General features: G+C 43.9%; 1 protein-coding gene across 8 annotated transcripts in view; it reads right to left on the reverse strand.

Annotated features, from left to right (window-relative positions):
• FAM169A (family with sequence similarity 169 member A) overlaps positions 1 to 23,800 on the reverse strand; it is a 45,579-nt gene that overhangs the window by 13,565 nt on the left and 8,214 nt on the right. For 5 of the 8 annotated variants that reach the window (XM_083703214.1, XM_083703210.1, XM_083703212.1 and 2 more), the window contains exons 3-6: positions 5,179 to 5,316; positions 4,386 to 4,485; positions 2,184 to 2,269; positions 1,233 to 1,404 (exon numbers count right to left, since the gene is read on the reverse strand). In XM_083703214.1, coding sequence (XP_083559340.1) covers positions 1,233 to 1,404; positions 2,184 to 2,269; positions 4,386 to 4,485; positions 5,179 to 5,313 — 493 coding nt within the window. In that variant the 5' untranslated portion in view covers positions 5,314 to 5,316. Of the gene's footprint in view, positions 1 to 1,232; positions 1,405 to 2,183; positions 2,401 to 2,474; positions 4,486 to 5,178; positions 5,317 to 23,800 lie in introns of those variants that run through there. The other 3 variants (XM_083703215.1, XM_083703216.1, XM_083703217.1) reach the window with 2 other exon arrangements.

Here is a 23,800-nt window from a genome sequence, read left to right on the forward strand (position 1 = left end):
GCTTTCAGGCCGAAGGATCTGGCGTTTGTCCACAGACAGCTTTCCGGGTCATGTGGCCAGCATAACTAAACCACTTCTGGCACAACGGGACACCATGATGGAAGCCAGAGCGCAGGGAAACGCCGTTTACTTTCCCGCCACAGCGGTACCTATTTATCTACTTGCACTGGCGTGCTTTCAAACTGCTAGGTAGGGAGGAGCCGGGACAGAGCAACAGGAGCTCAACCCAATGTGTGGATTCGAACTGCCAATATTCTGATCGGCAAGCCCAAGAGGCCCAATGGTTTAGACCGCAGTGCCACCCGCATCCCTGTGATTGCTGCTAGTCCTACATTAACACTGGCAAGTATCAACTTTTACCTTTCTGTTCTTACCCCATTACTCTTGATTCTGGCAGTGCCAGACTAACATAACAAACCTGGGATGCAATTAGGGGTGGCAAGGTTGGACAAACAGTATTCAAAGTAACTTACTGCAGAACCTTATCCTCACTACTTCTAGTCTTAGGTGATGGGAAGGTGGCATACTTGGGCATGACAACTTATTTGGATGATTTTATAGCAATCACTTTCCTACCCACCAAGAGGAACAATTTAAAAACAACAACAGGCTACAAATCCCTGAGACCAACTGTAAACTTCAAATATACTTTGAAATAGTGTATTACGTTCACAAAGGTCAAAGTATCAACAGGAACAAACACACAAATAGACTGCCATCTGTTTACTGCTTTCCCCTAAGATGCGGTTAGCTACAGCAGGCTAGAAACCCATCTGCCCAAGTATCAAGTTTCCAACAGACATCAAGGCTATATAACATAATACATTCGGCCCCCCAAATACAGCAAGTGCAATTAGTTTCGCAGACATCCATTGTAGGCTTATTTGTAGAATTAGATTGGCATTTGATGTTAAAATAAGTATTTTTTTATATACTGTTATGTTTTTAAAATGAACTTTATTGTCCTTTCAGTGTCCAGCAAAGACATCATTATTTTCCCAAGCTTCATAGATGCCATTTTAATTCTGCTTTCTATTTTATGCTGCTTTTATAATGTTATGGTTTTCAGTTTGTGCATGGCCTCCATTGCCACTACCACTTATCACCCTGAACGTAAAAATGCAAGAGAACTACAAGCATGGTTCTCAAACAATGTAAAACTATGGACTTTGTTTCTCTCTGCCTTTCATTAAACGGCATTTTGTGATTTTATTTTAAAAGGGAAATCTTACCTGGAAGCTTAACAGAATAAAAACCAATTGCCTCTCCTTTCTTCCATAGTATTTTCGCATAATCATGGCTACCATGACAGAGGAATGGGCATTCATTTTTCTCCATTTCTTGTTTGCGATAAATTAATCTATTTAGCACATAGAGGACCACTCTCTCTCCAATGGAGTTCACCTATAATAAACACATAGAAAGAATATGACTATGATTGAAGAAGAAGAAAATATTGTTCCAAAAAGGCCATGTGGCTAAATTTTGCTGAAATCCACATCCCTACTTTCAAGGTAGCAAAGAGGGGTAGATTAATTTTTTTCTAAAAATATGTTTGGGTTATGACACACTACTGTTATTCCGTTTGTTTTTATCTTCATTTGTAAACTAACTCGAGAGAACTGTAATACTTTAGATAATATAAACATAATACATACACCATAAAGCCAGGAATTTAGATGAACACCTGATGATAGGGCAGACCCACATTAAAGTGTTAATTTATTTGTCAGTTGTTAAATTTGTATCCTACCTTTCCAACAAAACAGTGCTCATGGTTCAGCTATTGTCACTTTTTTCATGAGACTATGGGACCTGGAGGTCCGGGGAGAGGGCTGCTGATTACGTGAGGCAGCCTGACCACTCACTCAAAAATATTACCTGCCAAGATTTGCTGAGGAAAAAGCTGTTATCAGCAGAGCCATCTTAAATTTGTTGTGTATACATGTTTTTTTAAAAAAGTCAGCTTCCTGCGACACATACAAGACGCTTGCGCCACAACCCAAAAACCTAATCAGAATTATAGAAAGCACTGCCTGCACATCTGTGTGCATGGACACAAACCAATTCTTTTCCAAGTAAATATGAATTAGACACTCTGAATACATTACGCAGTATCTCTGTTTGGATTAGATGGCTCCTCAGATTACAGACACACTTAACAGAACAAAAGCTTTACTTACCTGCAAAAGTCCTTCTCTGGAAGGATCAGATGTTCTCACAATATCATCAACAGGCCACCACTGATCAGCAAGGAAAAGGGCAACAGCTTGAATGAGAAAAGAGAAATATGAAGCTAGGGCAATGGTGGCGATGGTCTTAATTATGTTGAGTAAGTGTGAAGTTGCATAAAAGTAGGTATAACAATGCTACTACAGTTGTTGTTTTTTTAATCTACACCTACAGCCACTCTGGGCGGCTCCCAATCAGTGTTAAAAACCGTACAGCATTACATATTAAAAACTTCCCTGAACAGGGCTGCCTTAATTTATCTCTAAGAAGTTTCCAAAAATTAAAACGGTCGCCAAAGAACAGTTTAAAACAGGTATTTTAAAATATTCAAATCTGGTTAAAATCAACCGTAGCTTAAAAAAACCAAAAACATAAAACACATGTAACTTTTGTATGTCTGGAGAGCCTTGCTTAACCAAAAATATTCTAAGCAAGTGCTAGAATGAGTGTAGTGAAGGTGTCAGTATTTTCCACTGCCGCTATTGCAGAGGATCACGTGATGGGATGATTTCATTTCTTATCACTGTGTGCCAGCAGAAATCAAGCTGACAAACTTCCATTCTTTGCTCTCTGTCCAGCTAGAGAGGATGTGTGAGGAGCTCACACAAAATGCTATGTTTCTTTTGTTTCTTTTGCTGTAAATAATAAAATACTTGATGCCACAATTCCTACACAATTTTGTTTTCACTGACTCTGCTCATACGCTTTATATCGTGCCCATGTATTTTGGATGTGTGCCGATGTTCTCTACGGGACTCCAGCAAGAGGCACTTGCCGGATGTCAACTTTGGGAGTTCCTAAGTGTATATGGGGGAGTCACACAAAAAGATAAATTTCTTGTGTGGAACAAGTATTCTGTCGCATCTGTAATCGTCCTGCGAACCAAAGATGTCAAGGCTGCATATATGGGGTAGGTCAATCTTCCAAATAGACTGGTCCCAAACTGCTACTTTAATAGAGGATGCATTTGGGAGGAGTGACGAGCCAACTTCTGCATCAGCTCTGACAGGCTTATGCCAGCCAGAGCAGAAGTGGGGGCTGGGTCTTCTTTTTGACAATGCCAGATCCTGGCTGCTGTAGCTGAGGGATTGGACCTCTTGGGGGACTGGAATCCAAAGATGCCAAAGCTCTATCTCCATCCTGTTGTTTTGTGAGTCTTCTTGCTTGCTACTGCTAGCCATAGCTTTCTACCAGCTGGTCCAGCTCCCCTTCAAGCAGCGGTCCTCTCTGCAGGTGGAGAGGTACCTATGTACCTAATCCTAATCCTAATCCTTGACCTCCTCCAAATTAGGAGCATTGGGATTGCGCTCTAAGGGTTATTTCTATTCACAGTGAACACTTGTTCAATGCATTATGTTTCAGTCCTCGCCAAAAGGGTTCAGCAGGAGGGGCAGTGTGGGGTGAAGAGAAGCTAGCTGGCCTTTACAGTAGCATTGACGGACACAGGCCCTACTTCAAGCTGCAACAACAAACCATGGCCGGTTAAGAGGACAAGCCAGATTGCTACCTCTTTGCTTCGGTGTGCAAGGAAAAGAGATTCAAAGCTCCTTTTCTTGGCTTGCTCTTAAGGGCAGTTTCCTGTTCTGTCCAAACTTGGAAAACTGTGGGTTGGGTGAAAAAGTGACACCACGGTTTGAAACAACCAGGAACAGAAACTTTAAACCTCTTCTGTTCTTGGGTGGAGAGGGAACACATGACATCAAGGCTCATACTTGTAACATCCAACCACGGTTCGTTGTTACATCTGAACCTCAGGCTCTTTGCTTCCATTCAGTAATGGCAAACCGCTCCTGCTTCCAAAATAACAGTGAAGGGGGCATAGCAGCACTATTCCATTCAACAGCCAGGGGTGTTCTCTGGGATAACCTCCTTAGGTTGTATAATCTGTCAGTGCCCACAAGGCAACACTGACGGGCAGGTTGCAGGTCTTTCCTACAGACCAAGCATTACACAGCTGGAGTTGGAGCAAGCTGAATATTTGTCTAGCCAGCTGCTCCGCACCCTGGCTTCAGTACCAACTAAAGTTATTATGGTTCTGAAATGCACAATTACAGAGAGATTCAGGAGCAAGGACAAGAAATAAGTAAGCATAGTAAAAATAAAAAGACTCAGAGCAGAACACTACAATACTGAAACAAAAATTTAAGTGAAACCTGTGAGCGAATCCTCTGGCGCAAACAAAGCAAGGACTTTGTGCCTTTCCTCTCCGCCATAAAGGGGGACGAAGCCTATTGTGGATAGACGAATTGGGATCTGGGGAGTGGGGGCAGGAAGGAGAAGAAAAACATTACCATCTTTTCATGTTCTTCTTCTGCTGTAAAACTGTTAGCACAGTCACACATTAAAATATGCTACAGAAGAGACAATAGACTCATTTGTTCTGCTGCAGTTGTCAAAGGTTTTTTAAAAGAAAGAACCCAACCAGACACGGACTTTCCCTCTGCTTTGCTGCGTATCAATTTCCCAAGGACATGCCAGGATCCAAGAATGAAAGATTTAGCTGTGGCATTAAATTACAAAGAGAAAAGCAAAACAAAAAGTTGGAAGTTGTGAGTGATGGATCTACTTGATTCTCTATGACATTGGTCTTTTTTTTAAAAAAAAAACAGACTGGGCCCTCAGTGCCTCCAAAACAGGCTTTCTCAACCTTCGGTCCCAAGGTGTTGTTGGACTATAAATCCCATCATCCCTAGATCCAGCAGGACCAGTGGTCAGGGATGCTGGGAGTTGAGGTCCAACAACATCTGGGGACCAAAAGCTGGGAAAGGCTGATCCAGAACACACAATGCCTGTGACACAGGCCATATATACCCCATCTGACAAATACTGGGAGAGTAAAAGGCTCTGAGTAACAGAGTATTGAAAGCCATTATAAATGTACAGCTAAAGTCCACTGTTAACAGACATATAAAACACCAAGATGCCAAGCTAATTCTCAAATCTTACTTTGACGTTACTGGCAAGAGACAGGAACTCTGGGTTTTCTGGATCCCCACACCTGAGATCAGACATATAATCTTCTCCAGAACTTTCCAGGTCTTCATGACTGTAGTTTTCCAGTAAGTCCACAGGGAAGGCCATCCCCTTGAAACAGAGGACATGTTTTATTGCTATTGCAGGCAGACAACTAAATCACAAGAATCCAACTTTTATTTGATTTCAACTCTAAGGCCACAAAATTTAGGAGAGGACCTCAATTATATCCCAATCTAGTCCAGCAAATACAAGCACGCCTACTCACATATATATGAACTGCAAAAATTTATTTGTGACATTATTTTTCCTTTCAATATTTTGTGCCTCATGTTCCACCATGGACTGCAATGCTGGCTGCAATCAGGCTGCTTAGGCTTTCAAAAAGCATTTTATGAAGTCCCTAACCAGCAGTGATTAGTATTTAACACTAATCACTGTATTTACTAGTAAACTCAACAGAGGGAAGATTTGTTTACATTTTTATATCCGGAGCTCATGGCAATTAAAACTAATGAAATTAACACAAATATGATAAGAGGATGTGCACTGATTGCTTCCTTTTGTTTAACCAGCAACCAGGCAGCAAGAGTAAATACAGCCTCACAATGGAGAAAAGTAAGAAGCGAAGTCTCCCAAGGATTTGCACTGGGACTGTTGTTATTCAATTTCCTCATAATTAAGTCAAAGTAAGCAGGTGGCGCTGTGGGTTAAACCACAGAGCCTAGGACTTGCCGATCAGAAGGTCGGCAGTTCGAATCCCGGTGACGGGGTGAGCTCCCATTACTCGGTCCCTGCTCCTGCTAACCTAGCAGTTCGAAAGCACACAGTGCAAGCAGATAAATAGGTACCGCTCCGGCGGGAAGGTAAACGGTGTTTCCGTGCACTGCTCTGGTTCGCCAGAAGTGGCTAGTCATGCTGGCCACATGACCCAGAAGCTGTATGCCGGCTCCCTCAGCCAATAAAGCGAGATGAGTGCCGCAACCCCAGAGTCGGCCACAACTGGACCTAATGGTCAGGGGTCCCTTTACCCTTTACCTTTTTAAGCGCCCAAATTTGTGGAGGACTCCGAATAATCCAGGATGGTGAAAATCTAAGCAAACTGCAAAGACCTTCAAAAAAGGACCTCTCCAAACAGAGCAGACAGGCAACCACAAGGCAAATGAGATTCAAAGGATGCATACTGAGATAAGGTGGAACTGCTCAACACCTACTTTGCCTCTATCTTCACCCAAAAGGAAAGCAGTGCCTAAAGCTAGTGGTAAGAGAATAAATGATGCGGGGAGGGAGCTGCAGCCCAAGGCAGGAAGAGAGGTGGTAAGGAAACACCTAGCTACTTTAAATAAATTCAAATCTCCAAGCCTTGATGAGAAGCACTGTGAGGTTCCTGATTAGCAGTGGGTTAGATTAGATGACCCTCAGGGTACCTTCTAACTCTACAATTCCATGATTTTATACTGGGGTGGGGAAATAAAAACGCTATCCTCACACATGTACTGACAAGATTTGCAGTTCACTGTTACTATATCCGCTCAAGTGAAACAGCTCAGCAGAACAATTCTTTTGTCATTTCTCAAAGCTGGCTGAATTTATGCAGCTCCCCAAAATGAAATAGTTATAGGAATTCCAAGGTCTCATATATAGAATGTTGATAATTGCACAAGGTAAACACACATACGTAAGTATATAAACCACATGTCTAAAATAGTACAGGAGAGCAATCCAAAAGCCATCTTGGCTCTCCTAAAGACACGTAAGTATTTCCTCTGCCTCCTTAATCCCCCTTGCCTGAGAACACAGAAGCAGAAGGGATTTCCCTCCTAGATCTATGAACCTCCTTTGTATTAATTGTCATCGTTTGCCCAGATGCTCTGCATTGAGGGATGTCTGACCTGCATTCTGGTTGTCTTATCAAATTGCTGGTGTTTTGTGTAAACTGTCTGGAACTATGTAAAACTTGCTAAATCTTCAGGAATATCACACCTTGGCCTGCCTGAGCCACAGTAACCCCACCTTATGTGAGATGTAATTTCTGACTCTTTGTAGAGGGGGTGTCCTTTTTCTCCACACCAAAATGCAAACCCTTAAAAGGGATGTTTCTTTGCGGTTCTGGGTCTCTCTTGCCTCCTTGCTAGGAGGGGAGGGAACTCAGTTGCAACAGAAAAATAAAAGATCTGCCTTGCTTTCACTGCCTCCATCTATTCATCTCTGACCCATCATGGATTTAGGGGACTCTGTCCCTTGGTGAGTAGGGCAGCAAAAGCCAACCACCCCTATTTTTCTGTATCAAAAGCAAGGAGGAATAAAACCTCAGCAAAAGTCTGCATACGATACGCCATAGACAACACTTGTAATATCCTGTTTTCCTGGTAGCTCACTCCCACACGTGGTACACTTAAGCAGGGGAAATTGTTATTATGGTTAACACAGTGCCTACACCTAGTACAGCTGTAATTTTGATATTTCATTGATAATGTAAGCTACGCAAAGAACATTTTTAGGCAGCATATATGCCCTTGCTTACAGTGCATAGTGTGCGTATACGCTTATTATGGACAAATGGTTCACACAAAGTTTTGACGGATACCAGAAGCTACTTCTCCCAACTCCAGCTGAAGGCAGAAACTACAATGGCAGCTTTGCATTTAGGAAAATGACACGGCTGCCAAGGATGACCCAAATCCTATGTAGGCCCATTTCCATAAAAAGACAATTAAGGTAGGATTAAGGAGGAAATCGTTTGCATCACGTAGCACCAGGAACTAGTGATGGTATGAAGCCTGGGAGGCAGATTAACAGCTTCGTGACATTTTATTCGTAACATCCTGCCCTTCTTCCAAAGAGAATAGAGCAGCTAAAGGAATGGTGCCCAAACAGTCTGGCTGCTTGCAGTGTTAAGACCTGCTCAGTTTTAGTAGTGTAACTCGGTCATGTATTTTCAAAACTGTACTCTAAACCTAAACGCTCAAGGCTGAAGTTCACTAGAGTAGAACAGTGCAGCTGAAGAACTGGAAGCAAACGAAAATCACTCTGCACTGTCTACAACCAAACTAAAGGACATCCAATAAAAAAGTGGGAGAGGGTAAGAACCTGCATGTTACAGTGGAAGTTTCCATCAGGCTTACGCAACAGTGAAATATGTGAACCACCTGCCCCATCCAAAACCCTCTAGGTCATCATCATTCCTGACATTTTTAGAATAAAGCAGAACTGAAGCAGAAAATGAGCAGCAGCAACTGCTTAACTGCTGCACTCTGGCTTTATTTTCAATTAGGGAAACATTCCAGGAGAAGAAAAATTTTGTGCTTCATTTGTGTGTTTGTAATGAACCAGAGGTTTGCATTTGCATTTCAGGAACACAAGTCAATAGTACTTCCCCAGCTTCTGCTTCCTTCACAGAACCAGAAAATCCAAATGAATTCCTGTCATATATTTCATTCCAATACCTAATGTAAAAAATGGTTAGGTTCTCTCATTTCAATCTTTCACAATTCTCAGGTCAAATACACTTTGCTTCCAGGATTCGGTGAGACAAACAAGACTGACCAGACAACACACACACCTTTCTAGGAAAGGTGTTTCATTGTCATGATCATCAATGATCTTAATAGGTACTGCTTTACTTTAAAGAGGGCATAGGGTTTTTCCAGTCCTGAACACTATCCATTACAAAAGTGAACGCACTGCAATAAACAAATTTAATCTGTGACTTTTATGCCTGTTTGTAAATATACCAAGGACTTATGAAAGTAAAAATGTAAGTCTGGGTTCAAAACCTGACGTATGGTCCATATTGATGCATATCTGTCACTGCTTAGCTTTCTTTTGAAGTTACATAATAAGCCTTTAAAATATGGAGAATATTGGTTTATTGTTTTTTTCAACACAGATTTAAAGACAAAACAAGACACCATACATAAACAAACAAAACATATAAACATGTATAATTTCAAACCTCATTTTCATAAACCTTACTTCCCAGACTTCCCCTTACCTCCCCTTTTCTGCATCCCTATTTTGAGATTTTTTCAACAACTCCTTACACCAATTGTCTAATTACTTATTTTCTTTTTTAGCTTCTTCTCATACTTAATCAATTGTAGCTATAATTCAATATTTTCTTTTCCCTTGACATTTTAGCACTCTTCAATTTTACAACAGTTCTTAAGATATACTTTAAATTTCTTCCAATCTTCTTCCACCGTCTCTTTTTCTTGGTCACGGATTCTGCCGGTCATCTCCGCAAGTCCCATATAGTCAATCACCTTCGTCTGCCATTCTTCCAATGTGGGTAGTTCTTGTGTCTTCCAATACTTTGCTAAGAGAATCCTTGCTGCTGTGGTAGCATACATAAAAAACATCCTGTCCTTCTTAGGCACCAGTTGGCCGACCATGCCCAGGAGAAATGCCTCTGGTTTCTTATGAAAAGTACATTTAAGCACCTTCTTAATTTCGTTATAAATCATTTCCCAGAAGGCCTTAATCCTCGGGCAAGTCCACCAAAGGTGGTAGAAGGTACCTTCAGTCTCATTACATTTACAACATTTATTATTAGGCAGATGATAAATTTTTGCAAGCTTGACTGGGGTCATGTACCACCTGTAAATCATTTTCATAATATTTTCTCTTAAGGCATTACATGCCGTAAATTTTATGCCGGTGGTCCATAACTGTTCCCAGTCAGCAAACATAATATCATGACCAATGTCTTGTGCCCACTTAATCATAGCTGGTTTAACTGTCTCATCTAGTGTATTCCATTTCAACAGCAGGTTATATACATTCTTGACAAATTCTTAGTATTGGGTTCTAACAGTTCTGTTTCTAATTTTGATCTCTCCACCTGGAAGCCAATTTTCCTGTCTTGTTTGAACACTTCCATTATTTGATAGTAATGAAGCCAATCTCGTACCTTGGACTTCATTTTCTCAAAATTCTGTAATTTGATTTTTCCACTCTCTTGCTCCAATATTTCACAATATTTTGGCCATTTCGATTCCATATTAAGTTTTTTCACCTCCTTAGCTTCCATTGGTGACAGCCACCTAGGGGTTTTATTTTCCAACAAATCTTTATATCGAATCCAAACATTATATAGTGCTTTCCTGACAATATGGTTTTTAAATCCTTTATGAGTTTTTACCTTGTCATACCATATATATGCATGCCAACCGAATCTGTTATCAAACCCTTCCAAATCCAAAATGTCTGTATTCTCAAGAAGTAGCCAGTCTTTCAACCAGCAGAAAGCTGCCGATTCATAGTACAGTTTTAAGTCCGGCAGGGCAAACCCCCCTCTATCTTTTGCATCAGTTAATATCTTAAATTTTATTCTGGGCTTTTTGCCCTGCCAGACAAATTTAGATATATCTTTCTGCCGCTTCTTGAAACAGTCCATTCTATCAACAATCTGTAATGTTTGGAACAAGAATAACATTCTAGGCAATACATTCATCTTAATTACAGCAATTCGGCCTAACAAGGAAAGTCTCAAACTTGACCATATTTCTAGATCTTTCTTTATCTCTGTCCAACATTTATCATAGTTATCTTTAAATAAGTTCACATTCTTAGATGTCATGTTAATCCCCAAATATTTCACTTTCTTTGCCACCATTAATCCAGTTTCACTTTGAAATCTCTCTTTTTCAGCATTTGTTAAGTTTTTCTCCAAAACTTTAGTCTTTTGCTTATTCAACTTAAATCCTGCTACATGACCAAAAGCTTGAATTAGTTCTAAAACTCTTTTCGTACTAGTGTCTGGCTGTTGTACAGTTAAAACTAAGTCATCTGCAAAGGCCCTCAATTTGTATTGTTTAGCTCCGACCTGAATTCCTTTAACCAGCTGGTCCCCCCTGATCATATTTAACAAAACCTCCAGGACAGATATAAAAAGTAGTGGGGATATTGGGCACCCCTGACATGTCCCTTTTTCTATAGGAAGTTCTTCAGTAACCACATTGTTCACAATTAATTTTGCTTTTTGTTCAGAATATATTGAACCTATACCATTTTCAAACCTTTGGCCTACCCCATCCCATGGCGATTCTTCTTCATAAAATTCCAGGAAATGTTATCAAAAGCTTTCTCCGCACCCACAAATATTAATACCGCCTTCGTATTAATGTTGACTTCTAGCAATTCCATAATGTCAATTATATTTCTCACATCTGACAAATGTCTCCCTGGGAGAAAGCCAGCCTGGTCCTTATGAATCAATAAAAAATTATATAAAAAAATAAAATAAAATATGGAGAATATTAAAATTAGCGCTCTCTCACTCTCTCTGATAGGAGAGAAGAAATGCCATGGTGCATCTGTAACAGTGAAACCAGATGCCTTCATCTTCCCCAGCTGCAATAAAACATGTCTCTTTAGTACTGGACTCTACAGCCACAGCAGGCGCTGTAAGTCTCCTAACGATTTGACTTTACCCCCAATGGTGCATTCTTCCATTGTCTCTTGAGACAGATGAATGCCAAAAATGATCCATGATAGATGATAGCTAGATAGCCAGATGGATGGATGGATGGTGATAGATTAGATAGATAGATGATAGATTGATAGATGATAGATAGATTAGATAGATAGATAGATAGATAGATAGATGATAGATAGATTAGATTAGATAGATAGATAGATAGATAGATAGATAGATAGATAGATATAGATATAGATATAGATATAGATATAGATAGAGATAGAGATAGAGATAGAGATAGATAGACAGACAGACAGACGAGCCAGACAGAAGCAGCTGGAAAGCATCTTGCATCATTTCTGACAACTGAGGACAGCCCAGATTCCTCCTACAACACCCAGATAGCTGCTTCTCCTTCCTCTTGCTTTAAAACCTCTTTGCATTGCATGACAGTAAAACTGTCAGATCAAATCCTCGTCATGCGCTTGGGGTTGTGCTCTGTTCATGAGATAACTACCCGATCGGTCAGTGAATATTCTGGCTGTCTGAACAAACGCCATGTAGCCTTAAGCAACACAAATTGTTGCGGCCATTCATGCAGAACGGAAATTTGAAAAGGGAAGAGACAGTAATTCCAATAAATCCCAAACACAACCCATTATTTAATTAGGAGTACAGCACTTTTGTATGAAACAAGCAGGCACTCTCATTTTTATCACACCGTTAAGAGGAGAGAGAGAGAGACTCCACCGTGCGCGCTTACATAACAGCATTAAAAGGTTCTTTGTGCTAAGACCCCGAAGTCGTGCCTGCTTTCACTGTAATAGCTACAGACCTTCCACACACTCCGTGGCCGTGCAAAGTGACTATGCTACAAGCAGCACGTCCCTCACTAACAGAATGTGCCATTGTTGTGGCTTCTTAGACTGAATTCAATGCAGCACAAAATAAGCAAGTATGGGCACCCTGATTCACTCCAGCATTTTCAATGTCAATATGGCTGATTACAGGAATATCCTGTAATACAATGATGAACTATACAATGATGAGCTAAAGGGATTTACCTAGGGGAAAAACCAGGGCTGTGGCTGAACAAGAGGGGGAAAGGGCAGAATGTGACAAGCACAGAATTCAGCTTTGAGGGACGCAAGGCTAGCCCATAAGGCGGCAACATCTGTATGAGTAATAATAAATGCTGAAGTCTGAAAGCAGAGGCGCTAAATAACATTTGTTCGGGTTGGGAGATTCAAGTATCCTTTCCTCTTCTGTGACAATTGTGCAAGACAGTAGCAATCACAGAACAGTCTGCAAAAGGAAGAAATTGTGCAAACATGATCCATAATTTGCCGAACAGGCTGCAGATTCCAGCTCATCTTAGCTTAAATTTTTAATTTTAAGTGCATTATATTAATTGCCACAAAATCTTTTTTTAAAAAACTGTGAACGCAGTTCAACAAGCGCATCTCACAGACAGCCCATTAATGACCAAACTGCTGTCACTGAAAATAAATGGGAGTTGCCTAGTCATTTATGTTACTCCCACTGCATTTCAGTATCACACGAGAAAATGAAAGAAATTAAGAAATACAGCATGTTCAAAAACAGCTCAGCCTAGAAAAGTGGTTTTCCAGCTGTGTTTGGAGGAACTTTGGGGTACCTCACTGGCACTGTCAGTAACGGAAGACAGGCACTATTATCCGTCTTCCACGTGTGGTGTAGAGCCAGTGTGGTGTAGTGGTTAAGAGCGGTAGTCTCGTAATCTGGGGAACCGGGTTCGCGTCTCCGCTCCTCCACATGCAGCTGCTGGGTGACCTTGGGCCAGTCACACTTCTTTCAAGTCTCTCAGCCCCACTCACCTCACAGAGTGTTTGTTGTGGGGGAGGAAAGGAAAGGAGAATGTTAGCCGCTTTGAGAATCCTTAAAGGGAGCGAAAGGCGGGATATCAAATCCAAACTCTTCTTCTTCTTCTTCTTCTTTACTGCAGCACGCAGCTGCCAAAAAGTGTTGGGAATGTGTACATTCTAAGCAACTAAGCCAATAACTTGTCCAGTATAGTCAACTCTCTTCAAAGCTCTGAATGGTCTCAGAACAGGGCAGGTTCTCAAGGTGCATGATGCAGCAACTTTGCTAAAGCTAAGTAGGGCAAGAGACAGCCTGACAGCTCCTACGAATGCTGTCTTGAGTTCCATCATACCAGAAAACCAGGGTGTAAGCATAGTAAATAAACGCTTTGCCCTGGGACAGCTCCGTCAGCAAAGCATGGGACTCTTAATCTCGGAGTCGTGGTTTGAGCAAAAGGGGGTTGGACTAGATGATCCTCAGGGTCCCTTCCAACTCAACAGTTCTGGGATTCTATGATAAACATATATGGGTGTGGGATTTGTAGTACAATATAATTGAAGGCTGCTGCAGTTATAAACTTGATCACTCATTGCACTGAGAGAGCTAGAGGAAGGAGGGGGGATAGATGCCCTTAATAAAAAGACCCCTAGCTCAGGCAAGCAAGGCTATGGTCATATGCAGTACAGTACAACTAAGCTTATGCAACCCTGCAAAAGTTTTGTGGTGGTCACACTGCTTCATGTGAAATCAGTACATATCCCCTACTCCCTGCTGAAAACTCATAACTAACTAACTATTTATTTATTTATTTATTTATTTAGCCAAATAATACTTGTTTTCCATTTTTTAAAAAACAAATCAATGCCAAATTACATCAAATTTAATACAATTTTTCCAAAAAGTTGACTTCTCACTCCTAGTCATAGTTATGTTCCATAGTTTTCCCCACTGCTGTTTGATATTACATATTTATCTCTAATTCACATTTCATTCCTTATATTCAATATTTATTTGTTTATTTATTTATTTCATAACAATATGGAATACCACAATTTTCACCTCCCTTTTGCTGCATTATATCCTTCCGGAAAGCAACGATGAGCTGGCATTGGGGAAGGATCGCAGAACAAGGTAAAGAAGAATCAACCCACCACTTATGCACCATGATTGTGTCATGACTCAAGAATATGTCTCAGGAGGCACCTGAAACAAAACGTAAGTCTGGAGGGACCACCCCTACATTCCCAAAATTTTAAAGTTCTCATTCTCAGCCTAACCTTTAAGCCTTTACTCTCAACTTGCCAGAAGATATGCCCTTCTCTGGTTCCTACATCACTTACTACCACCAGCATCCTATTTACTTAATAATTCATAAATTTATAGCCCACTTTCCCACTGAAGGCCCATCACACCACCTCACCTGGCTCAGAAGATAAAGGAGGAAGGTTCTCAGTACACTGATATCACCTAATCACAAATGCCCAGGCAACCTATTCCGGCACTTTTGTGTAAACACGAAAAATCATGGGATGGAAGAAGATCTTCCCTAGATCTTCATACAGCTGAATGCTACAACAAGATTACTTTCCACCGTCTTGTTTATCAGATTTAAAAATAGGTTGTCAACATCCACCAAGAAGCCCAGATTAATGCACCAACCATATTATTTGTAATCTCTTCCCAAGGAGCTTACGCTGCTCTGTATTAGAAAGTGAGACAAGTCATAGCTTCCGATCTGAATTCAAAGGGAAATTAATGAAGACCCAGTTCCTACTCCTCCTTGCCCTCAGTCTTCATCTGTTTCAACAGATTTTAAATTATGTCAAGGCACAACTATTTATGAAACCTGAGAAACAGCAGCTGCCATGCTTCCGGCTCACATGAAGGTTTCATGTTTTTAAGAAAAGTTTGTTGTTCTTCTGAAAAACAAAGTTCGGTAGAAAAAGCCTCTGACATGTAACGCTACAAATATATATCATGTTGAATTGCAAAAGGAAAAATAAAATGGGCAAGAGACAAACATTTATTCAGCAGCAACCAAGGGGAAATAAATCATGAACCAACTAAATGGCATATTTCAGAGCTAAACTAGATGAGACAGCAGGAAGTCTAACCAACCACAATTTGTTTTTTAAGCTAAGAGCAGCATTGTTGGGGGTCGGATCACAGAATGGTTGGGTCGTGGCGCTGGAGGAGAGGAGCGAAGTTCTACAGTGTAGAATACATCAATTGCCCCAATCAAAACTCTTTCCTGAAGTTCAGGGTCCAGCTAAAGATTCTGGGTTATCGGCCAAATCCCACATTCCCAATAGAATTTACCCCACCCCCAGTCACTTTTAGGATCAGCAGAGAAGGTCCAATCAAGATGGCGTCAAAGCCAAGGGATAGCCGGGGTAGAAAGAAACACAACATGATTCTTACGCTTGTTGTCAACATCTCCCACAAGCGTGGAACCCAAGCTGTCCCTGAAAATAATTAAACCTGCAAGCTTACAGTGCCAAAGATCGGAGCAAACACTGGAGGTCATTCTTCAAGGGGAGAACTGTGGCAGGGAAGCATCAGAGGTCGTTCTGCAAGTGTGGAGGTGGCAGCAATCGTGGCAAGGGAAGTTTGCTGTCAGACGCCTCCTCCATAGAGCTCTGACATCTGTAGGTCCAAAAGGGGGCACTGCGAGGAGAGGGCTGGGGAAAAGGCACAGTTATCCCCCGTCGCCTGATTCACCTCCAACATCAAAAGGAAACACACAGCAGCACTGGAGGCTGGTGTCAATGATTTCCCATCCATTGTTCCCAATGGGAGGGAAATCATTAAAGGAGGAGACAGAAAAGGACAGAGGACCACAAGAGCTCATACTTCTGCCCTGAAAGCACAAACCCCGCAGAGCGATGGATGTGGCACTTCAACAACAGCCAGCTCTCTCTCCCTCCCCTCTTCAGGATTGCAGACAAGCACTGTGATCCAAAAAAACCCTCACACCATACTGGAGCAGACGCAGGGTGGATAAAAATAAATGACTCAAAAAAAGAAAAATTATTTTTTTATTTAAAAAGGTTTTTTTTTAAAAAAAATGTTTTTGGATGAAATATCTTCCTAAAGATAGTTTTCTATTTAAGTTACATTATAGTCCAAAGGCTATTCATCAGGAATTAAGTGTATGTTTTAAGTTTTTCAGGTGTGCTAAAACTCAGTCTAAGTTGATTTTTTTTAACTGTTTAACATATCAGTTAAGAAACATGGATACATATGCTATAAAGTTATAGTTTTAGTTAGATAAATTGTTTAAATTGTTATTAAGGAAATGATTATTTTTCTCCTTCTGACAAAGTATAGCAGAAAAGCTGTCCAAATATAAACAGTTAACTTATTAAACCTCACAATAATTTCATAATTATCTGTCTATGCATTTCTAGTAGTATAACCAAATCAGTAATTCTTGATACAACTGTAATAACTACTCTGAAAAATTACTATTCCGAAAATGAAACCTTCATCTGGTTGTAAATATTAAGATTATAGCAGCAAGAATGAGTCTTTCTGTAAAAAAAAAAAAAAGATTTAAATAAAGTCTTACTGACTAGTGATTTAAATTGTGATTTAAATCGATTTGATTTTGAAATATACTCAGAGTCGCAAAGTGATTTCATGCTCTTTATTCAGCTCATAGTGGTGAGGAGGAATGAATGAAAGTCCCCTCAAGGTATCTGCTTTATATACATTATTTACACAATGGGCTGCACATGATTGGCTAATTCCGGAATTCTACTGTAAGCCAATCAGGTTGTGGATTCACTTAAATCTGGAGCATGATTGGGTGGTTCCTGCCAACCAATCATACTGCTGCATTGTTCTAGGACCAATCCGACTGCTGCATTCTGAATCCTATTGTTCTAGGACCAATCAGACTGCTGCCTTTTGGATCCTATTGTTCTAGGACCAATCAGACTGCTGCAGTTTGGATCCTATTCGACTCAGTACATAACACCCCTCCCCTCTAAGTTCCAGTCCTGCCCGGGAGGTCGCATTCATAGTCCTCAAGGTACGCTGGCGGCCTACGTGTCCGTTGCGGCCTGTGGTGTTCCCTGGTCCGGTGTTCAGGTTCTGGCTCGTGTTCCAAGGATGCTGGCTGTGATGGGGCTGTTTGGTCTGGCGCAACCGGCTCGCTCAGTCGTGGTTCTGGTTCCGGTGTCCTTTCGGCCTCACGGGTCCTCTCTGTATTTACTGATTCTGCCTCTCCTGCTGGCCCCTGCTGCTCTATGGGCCTCACTGCCCCACTGTTCCCTTGGGACTCCTCTGCCCTTTCCTCCTCCTGGGTTTCTCCCGGGAATCGTCGCCGTATCTGGTCGCAGTGGCGGCGCCAGCATTGCCCTCCATCCGTTAGCACCTCGTACGACACAGGGCCAGTGACCCTGGTGACTGTGGCGGGTACCCATGCTGGGCCTGCCCCAAAATTCTTTGCGTACACTGGGTCCTGGGCCTCGAAGGTCCGGGGGTTCCTGCCTTCCCCCACCACTACCTCATCCTGAGCTCTATCGGGGTGAAGACGGTCCAATCTGATTGCAAGGCGCCGACCCATTAGTAGTTCAGCGGGGCTCCGGCCAGTCGTTGAGCTGGGGGTGCTGTGCTGTGCTAGGAGGAATGTGGCAAGGCGGTACTCCCAATCCCCTTGCGTCATGCGGCGAAGGGTGTCCTTGGTGGTCCGCACCATGCGTTCTGCTTGGCCATTGGTGGCAGGGTGGAATGGCGCCGAACGGATGTGGCGGATGGCGTTCTGCGCTGTGAAGGTTTGGAATTCTCCTGACGTAAATGCAGTCCCGTTGTCTGAGACGAGAGTGTCAGGGAGCCCGTGGGTTGCAAACAGCCTGCGTAGTACCCGGATGGCTGCGGACGTAGAAGTGGACGGTACCAGTGCGACTTCCAGCCATTTGGTGTAGGAGTCCACCACTATGAAGAATGTTTTCCCCTGAAAGGGGCCAGCGAAGTCCACATGCAGGCGTGACCATGGTGCTCGGGCGGACTCCCAGGACTGGACTGGGGCCCTTGGGGGATCTGGGCGGGATTCTTGGCAGGCCTGGCAGTGTTTGACCCAGGCCTCTATCTCTCCGTCGATCCCGGGCCACCACACATAACTCCTGGCAAGGGCCTTCATTCTTACTACCCCTGGGTGTGTCTCATGTAGGGCTGTGAGGACCCTTTTGCGGAGGGGCTGGGGAACAACGACCCTGCTTCCCCATAAAAGGCACCCCTTGTGGGCCGACAGTTCATGTTTGCGGGTTGTGTAGCCAGCGAATTCTGGCCCAGGCCTGCTGCTGGGCCATCCCCTCCACACCCAGTCCAGGACCCGGGAGATGACCCTATCTTTCTTGGAGTGGTGTGCCACTTCTTGTGCCTGAATGGGGCGGTCGGGAAGCAGCTCCAGGCTCATAACCTCTTGTGCAGGTGCTGGGTCGGGGCCTGTTTCCGGTAGTGGTAGCCTGCTGAGGGCGTCCGCATGGCCCATCGCCTTCCCCGGGCGGTGAATCAGCGCATACTGGTAGCTGGCAAGGAAAATTGACCACCTGAGGACACGAGGAGACAGCACTTGGGGGGTCTGCTTTTCGGGGGCAAACAAGCCAAGCAACGGTTTGTGGTCAGTCACCACGGTGAAGGGCCGCCCGTACAAGAAATCATGGAATTTTTTTACTCCCTTCACAATTGCCAGACCCTCCTTGTCGATTTGTGAGTAGTTCCGCTCGGTTGCGTTGAGTGTCTGGGAAAAGTATGCCACCGGTACCTCTCTCCCATCCGGGAGTTGGTGTCCCAGGACAGCGCCAATGCCATAGGGCGAGGCGTCGCATGCTAGCACCACCGGCAGCCTCTCGTCAAAGTGTGCCAAGACCGAGTTTGAGACAAGCAAGTCCTTGACTGCCTGGAATGCGGCCTCCTGGCGCTGGCCCCACACCCAAGGGGCCCGCTTGTCCAGGAGTCTGTGTAGGGGCTCCGCTACCGCCGCCTTGTGGGGAAGGAAGGAATGGTAAAAGTTCAATAGTCCCAAGAAGGCCTGAAGTTCAGTCTTGCTCTTGGGCGCTGGGGCATCACAAATGGCCCGTACCTTGTCCCCAGTCGGGTGGACCCCTTCTGCGTCCACCATAAATCCCAGAAAGTCCACCTGAGGCACTCCTAGTAGACATTTTTCCCGCTTCACCTTGAGACCCGCTGTCTGGAAACGGTGCAGAACGGTGCGGAGGCGGTCCTCAAACTCCTCTGGTGTGGGCCCGGCAATCAACACATCATCGAAGAAGGGGGTGACGCCAGGAATCCCTTTAAGGAGCGAGTCCATTAGATTCTGGAATATGCCTGGTGCCACGCTGACACCGAATTGCAGCCGCTTTACCCTGAACGCTCCTCTGTGCGTCACAATCGTCTGTGCCTCTGCTGTGGCCTCATCTACTGGCAGCTGTTGATATGCTTGGGCCAAGTCCAGCTTGCCAAAAATTTTCGACCCAGCCAGGGTAGCAAGGACATGGCTGACCACTGGCACTGGGTATGCATGGGCCGTGAGGGCCTTGTTTATAGTACATTTGTAGTCTGCGCAGATGCGGACCGAACCATTAGGCTTGACGGGTGTGACGATTGGGGTTTCCCAGGGGGCATTAGGCACCGGCTCCAGCACTCCTTGCTCCACTAGCCGGTCCAATTCCTCGTCTATACGTGGTTTCAGGGCGAACGGGACCCGGCGGGCCTTGAGCCTGACTGGTCGTACTGCGGGGTCAAGCTGTAGAGCAATGGGGGGGCCCGTATACTGTCCCAATTTCCCATCGAAAACCCCTGGAAATTCCTTGCATATAGCGTCCACATCCACTTGTAAGGTAGTGTGGTTCACTCCGGTGATGGCTAGTCCCAGTGGTCCAAACCATGCCAATCCCAGTAAGCTAATGTAGGGGCCCTTGACCACAAGCAAGTCCAGTTGCCGCGTCCGCCCTCGGTATTGCACCCTGAAGGTCCCCACCCCCATTGTGGGGACCTTACGTTTCTGGAAGTCCCGGAGGGTGAATGGGGCCGGCCTGAGTTTGGGACCCCCAGTAGGACACAGTTTCCTTAAGGTCCTTGCCGAGATTATGGATAGATTTGAACCCGTGTCAAGCTCCATGCGGCATGGGGCCCCCTCTATCCGTACCTCTACATAAATTTTCTCTATGTTGGGGTAGGGCAACTGGTATACCTGGAAGTCCGTGAGCTCCGTCGAGTTGCCTTGGTGCGTTGGGCCCCGGGACCTGGGGCTCTTGGATTGGTCATCTGATGCCTGGCGTCGGGTGGGCCGAGCCCGACACACCCGGGCGATGTGTCCCAATTTTCTGCACTGCCTGCACTCTGCATTGCGGAAACGGCAGGTCCTCCTCTCGTGAGTTTCCCCGCAGCTTGCGCAGTTCCCTCCTTCTCGTCGAGGCAGCTGTGGTATGTGGGCTGCTTGAGTGCGCTGCTGTACTCGGTGCACCTCCTCCCTGTCAGATCCTGAGTCGTCAGTGAGGTCTTCATGGTGGACCCTCGGTTGGGATGGCAGGCTCGGCCGTGCCTCTTGCGTCGACCTCTTGGCAGCTTCCGTTGCCAGGGCCTCCTCCAGAGCGACCTGGAACGTTAGGTCCTTCTTAGCGTAGAGTCGTTGTTGCAGTTTCTCATCCCTCAGGCCACCGACGAGGCGGTCACGAAGCATGTTCTCCAGCTCTGAGAAGTTGCAGAACCGGGCGGCTTGGCGGAGAGAGGTCACAAACCCAGTTATGGTTTCCCCAGGGGCTTGCCGCTTTGCATAGAAGGCATTTCGACGAGCCACCACTGAGGGTTGCGGCGAAAAGTGCCCCTTCAGCTGTTCCATTATTGTTTTGTATGGAACAGTAGCGACGTCTTCAGGCGCAAGGAGAGCCCGGGCGATTTCAAACGTCTCCTCTCCGCAGACGCTGAAGAATATCGCCCTCTTCTTGGCGTCTTCTTCATCGGTGACCCCTTTGGCTTCTAGGAGGAAAGTGAAACGGGAGGCGTACGCTTCCCAGTCTCCCGTTGCTGGGTTGAACGGCGAGAAGCTGCTGTCGGTTGCCATTCTGAGTTCCTTGTGTCCCGGAGCTGAAGCCTGGATACACGGTGCGAGGCAGCGGTGCGGCAGGTGGCGGTGCTGCGGTGCTGTGTGTGGCAGTCAGCTCAGCGGGATCCCATCCTCGTCGCCAGTGAAATATACTCAGAGTCGCAAAGTGATTTCATGCTCTTTATTCAGCTCATAGTGGTGAGGAGGAATGAATGAAAGTCCCCTCAAGGTATCTGCTTTATATACATTATTTACACAATGGGCTGCACATGATTGGCTAATTCCGGAATTCTACTGTAAGCCAATCAGGTTGTGGATTCACTTAAATCTGGAGCATGATTGGGTGGTTCCTGCCAACCAATCATACTGCTGCATTGTTCTAGGACCAATCCGACTGCTGCATTCTGAATCCTATTGTTCTAGGACCAATCAGACTGCTGCCTTTTGGATCCTATTGTTCTAGGACCAATCAGACTGCTGCAGTTTGGATCCTATTCGACTCAGTACATAACAGATTTAAATCAAATCCATCCTGAGCAGGTGTCCCTCTCAACTTGTGGCATGCTGGAAGGTTCTTTGCCAGAGGAAAGTTTCAAAACAGGTAGTGATAAAGGGGGATATCAAATTCAAACCAAACTCCAATAGGGAGGGGCAGGGCTGAGCTGGCTTCCAGGGATCTGTTGGGTCCCAATCTGGTCTCACTGCCGTTGTATGATGACATTAGGCCTGATCCAGGCTTGATCACTATGCTAGCCTGGAAATGGCATAGGAATCGGACCCAAACATCCGCATCCTGCACACCTTCCACCATGGTCAGCAAAGTCTGCAGATATGGCAGTAAGCTCTACCACCCTGTGGGGTGGGGTTAGGACTGCCACACAAGTAGGGCTGGGTGATATATCAACATATTATCCAAAGCCGCTTTGAAGTCCATATTGTGATATCGGTTTCTTAATTTTTACCTGCCAATATCACGAGTGTGTGTTATGCAAAAATCACAATGTGAGGAAAACAGTGTAGCTAGCAAATGCTTCTCTCGATTCCTGCAGCTGCTATTAACTCTGCAGCGAATCACAAGAGCAGGCGCTGGCAAAAATCACGATGCAGGAAAAACCATGAAGCCAGCCAATACCCATAGCTCCTTCCTTATTTCATACATTGTGATACATCAATATATTGCGGTGTTTAGTTGGTGATATATCACACTGTTGAAAACCACATATCGCCCAGCCCTACGCACAAGTGTTATCAACGCCATCAAGATGAGTTGAAAAATCCACAGAGAAATAACATCTTATTTGATTCATTCCTTCTGATCCTTTAGCATTATTTCCCACCACATTTCCAAACTTCCTTCGGCCACCATGAAAGTTAGCAATTTATAATCATACACAGTGGGAGAACAAGGGCTCACTGGACTTTTACATTGTAGAGGATACAAAACTGCCCTAATGAACTTTCACAAAGCTTGCAAGCTACAGACAGCCCATCTCTGGGAAACCATAAGGCTTTCAAGCAGAAACCATATGGGTCAAAATCAAAAATTGACATGTTTTTACGGCTCAAGCAGAACAATGACCTTCTGTCAGATCAAAGTCTAACTCAAGGCAATTGGCCCCCCTGGGAATGCTCTGCCTAAGAACTGCCACATGTGTTAGAAAATGGCACAGGGAAGTAAAAGGTTCTGCTGGCTCATCTCATCAGTGCACCAGATTAAATATCCTGCTAGATATTTTAATCCAATTTAAATTGGCCAATATTTGAAATGTGCTGCTTTGAGTGTTTTTAGCATTATAAAATCAACAGGTCGAATTTTACAAGGAAAAATTAATCTAGATGGGACAATCTAACGTCACCCAAAGTAGTTTATCATTATTTAAATATTTATAAACCACACTTTGGTATAAAATATGGTAAGGAGGAATATAACATACAACTTAAAAACACAATACTGGTTTCATGATCCCACAAAGACTTGTGCAAGGATACTTATGTCAGTTGTGAAACAGATTAAAGGTATCTGGAGCACATATGTGAAACCTAAAATAACAAAAACGCAAGATTGATTTAAATGAGTTATAAGATTTATATACATATATACTGTATACAATTTTCACCATTCTCGACGTAGAGTCTATATGAGAAACAACAATCATGTGGTAACCAGAATTAATTACTCTCATGAAAGCACACAGCTCTTTCAGTCTTCAGAATAGTTTAAATGCCTTGAATACCACAAAGGCAGGTTAACAGGGCCAGGGTCAGAACTTCTACAGATATGC

This window comes from Podarcis gaigeae (assembly GCF_964106915.1).
Source record: "Podarcis gaigeae genome assembly, chromosome: 11".
In the NCBI taxonomy this organism is placed as follows: Eukaryota; Metazoa; Chordata; class Lepidosauria; order Squamata; family Lacertidae; genus Podarcis; species Podarcis gaigeae.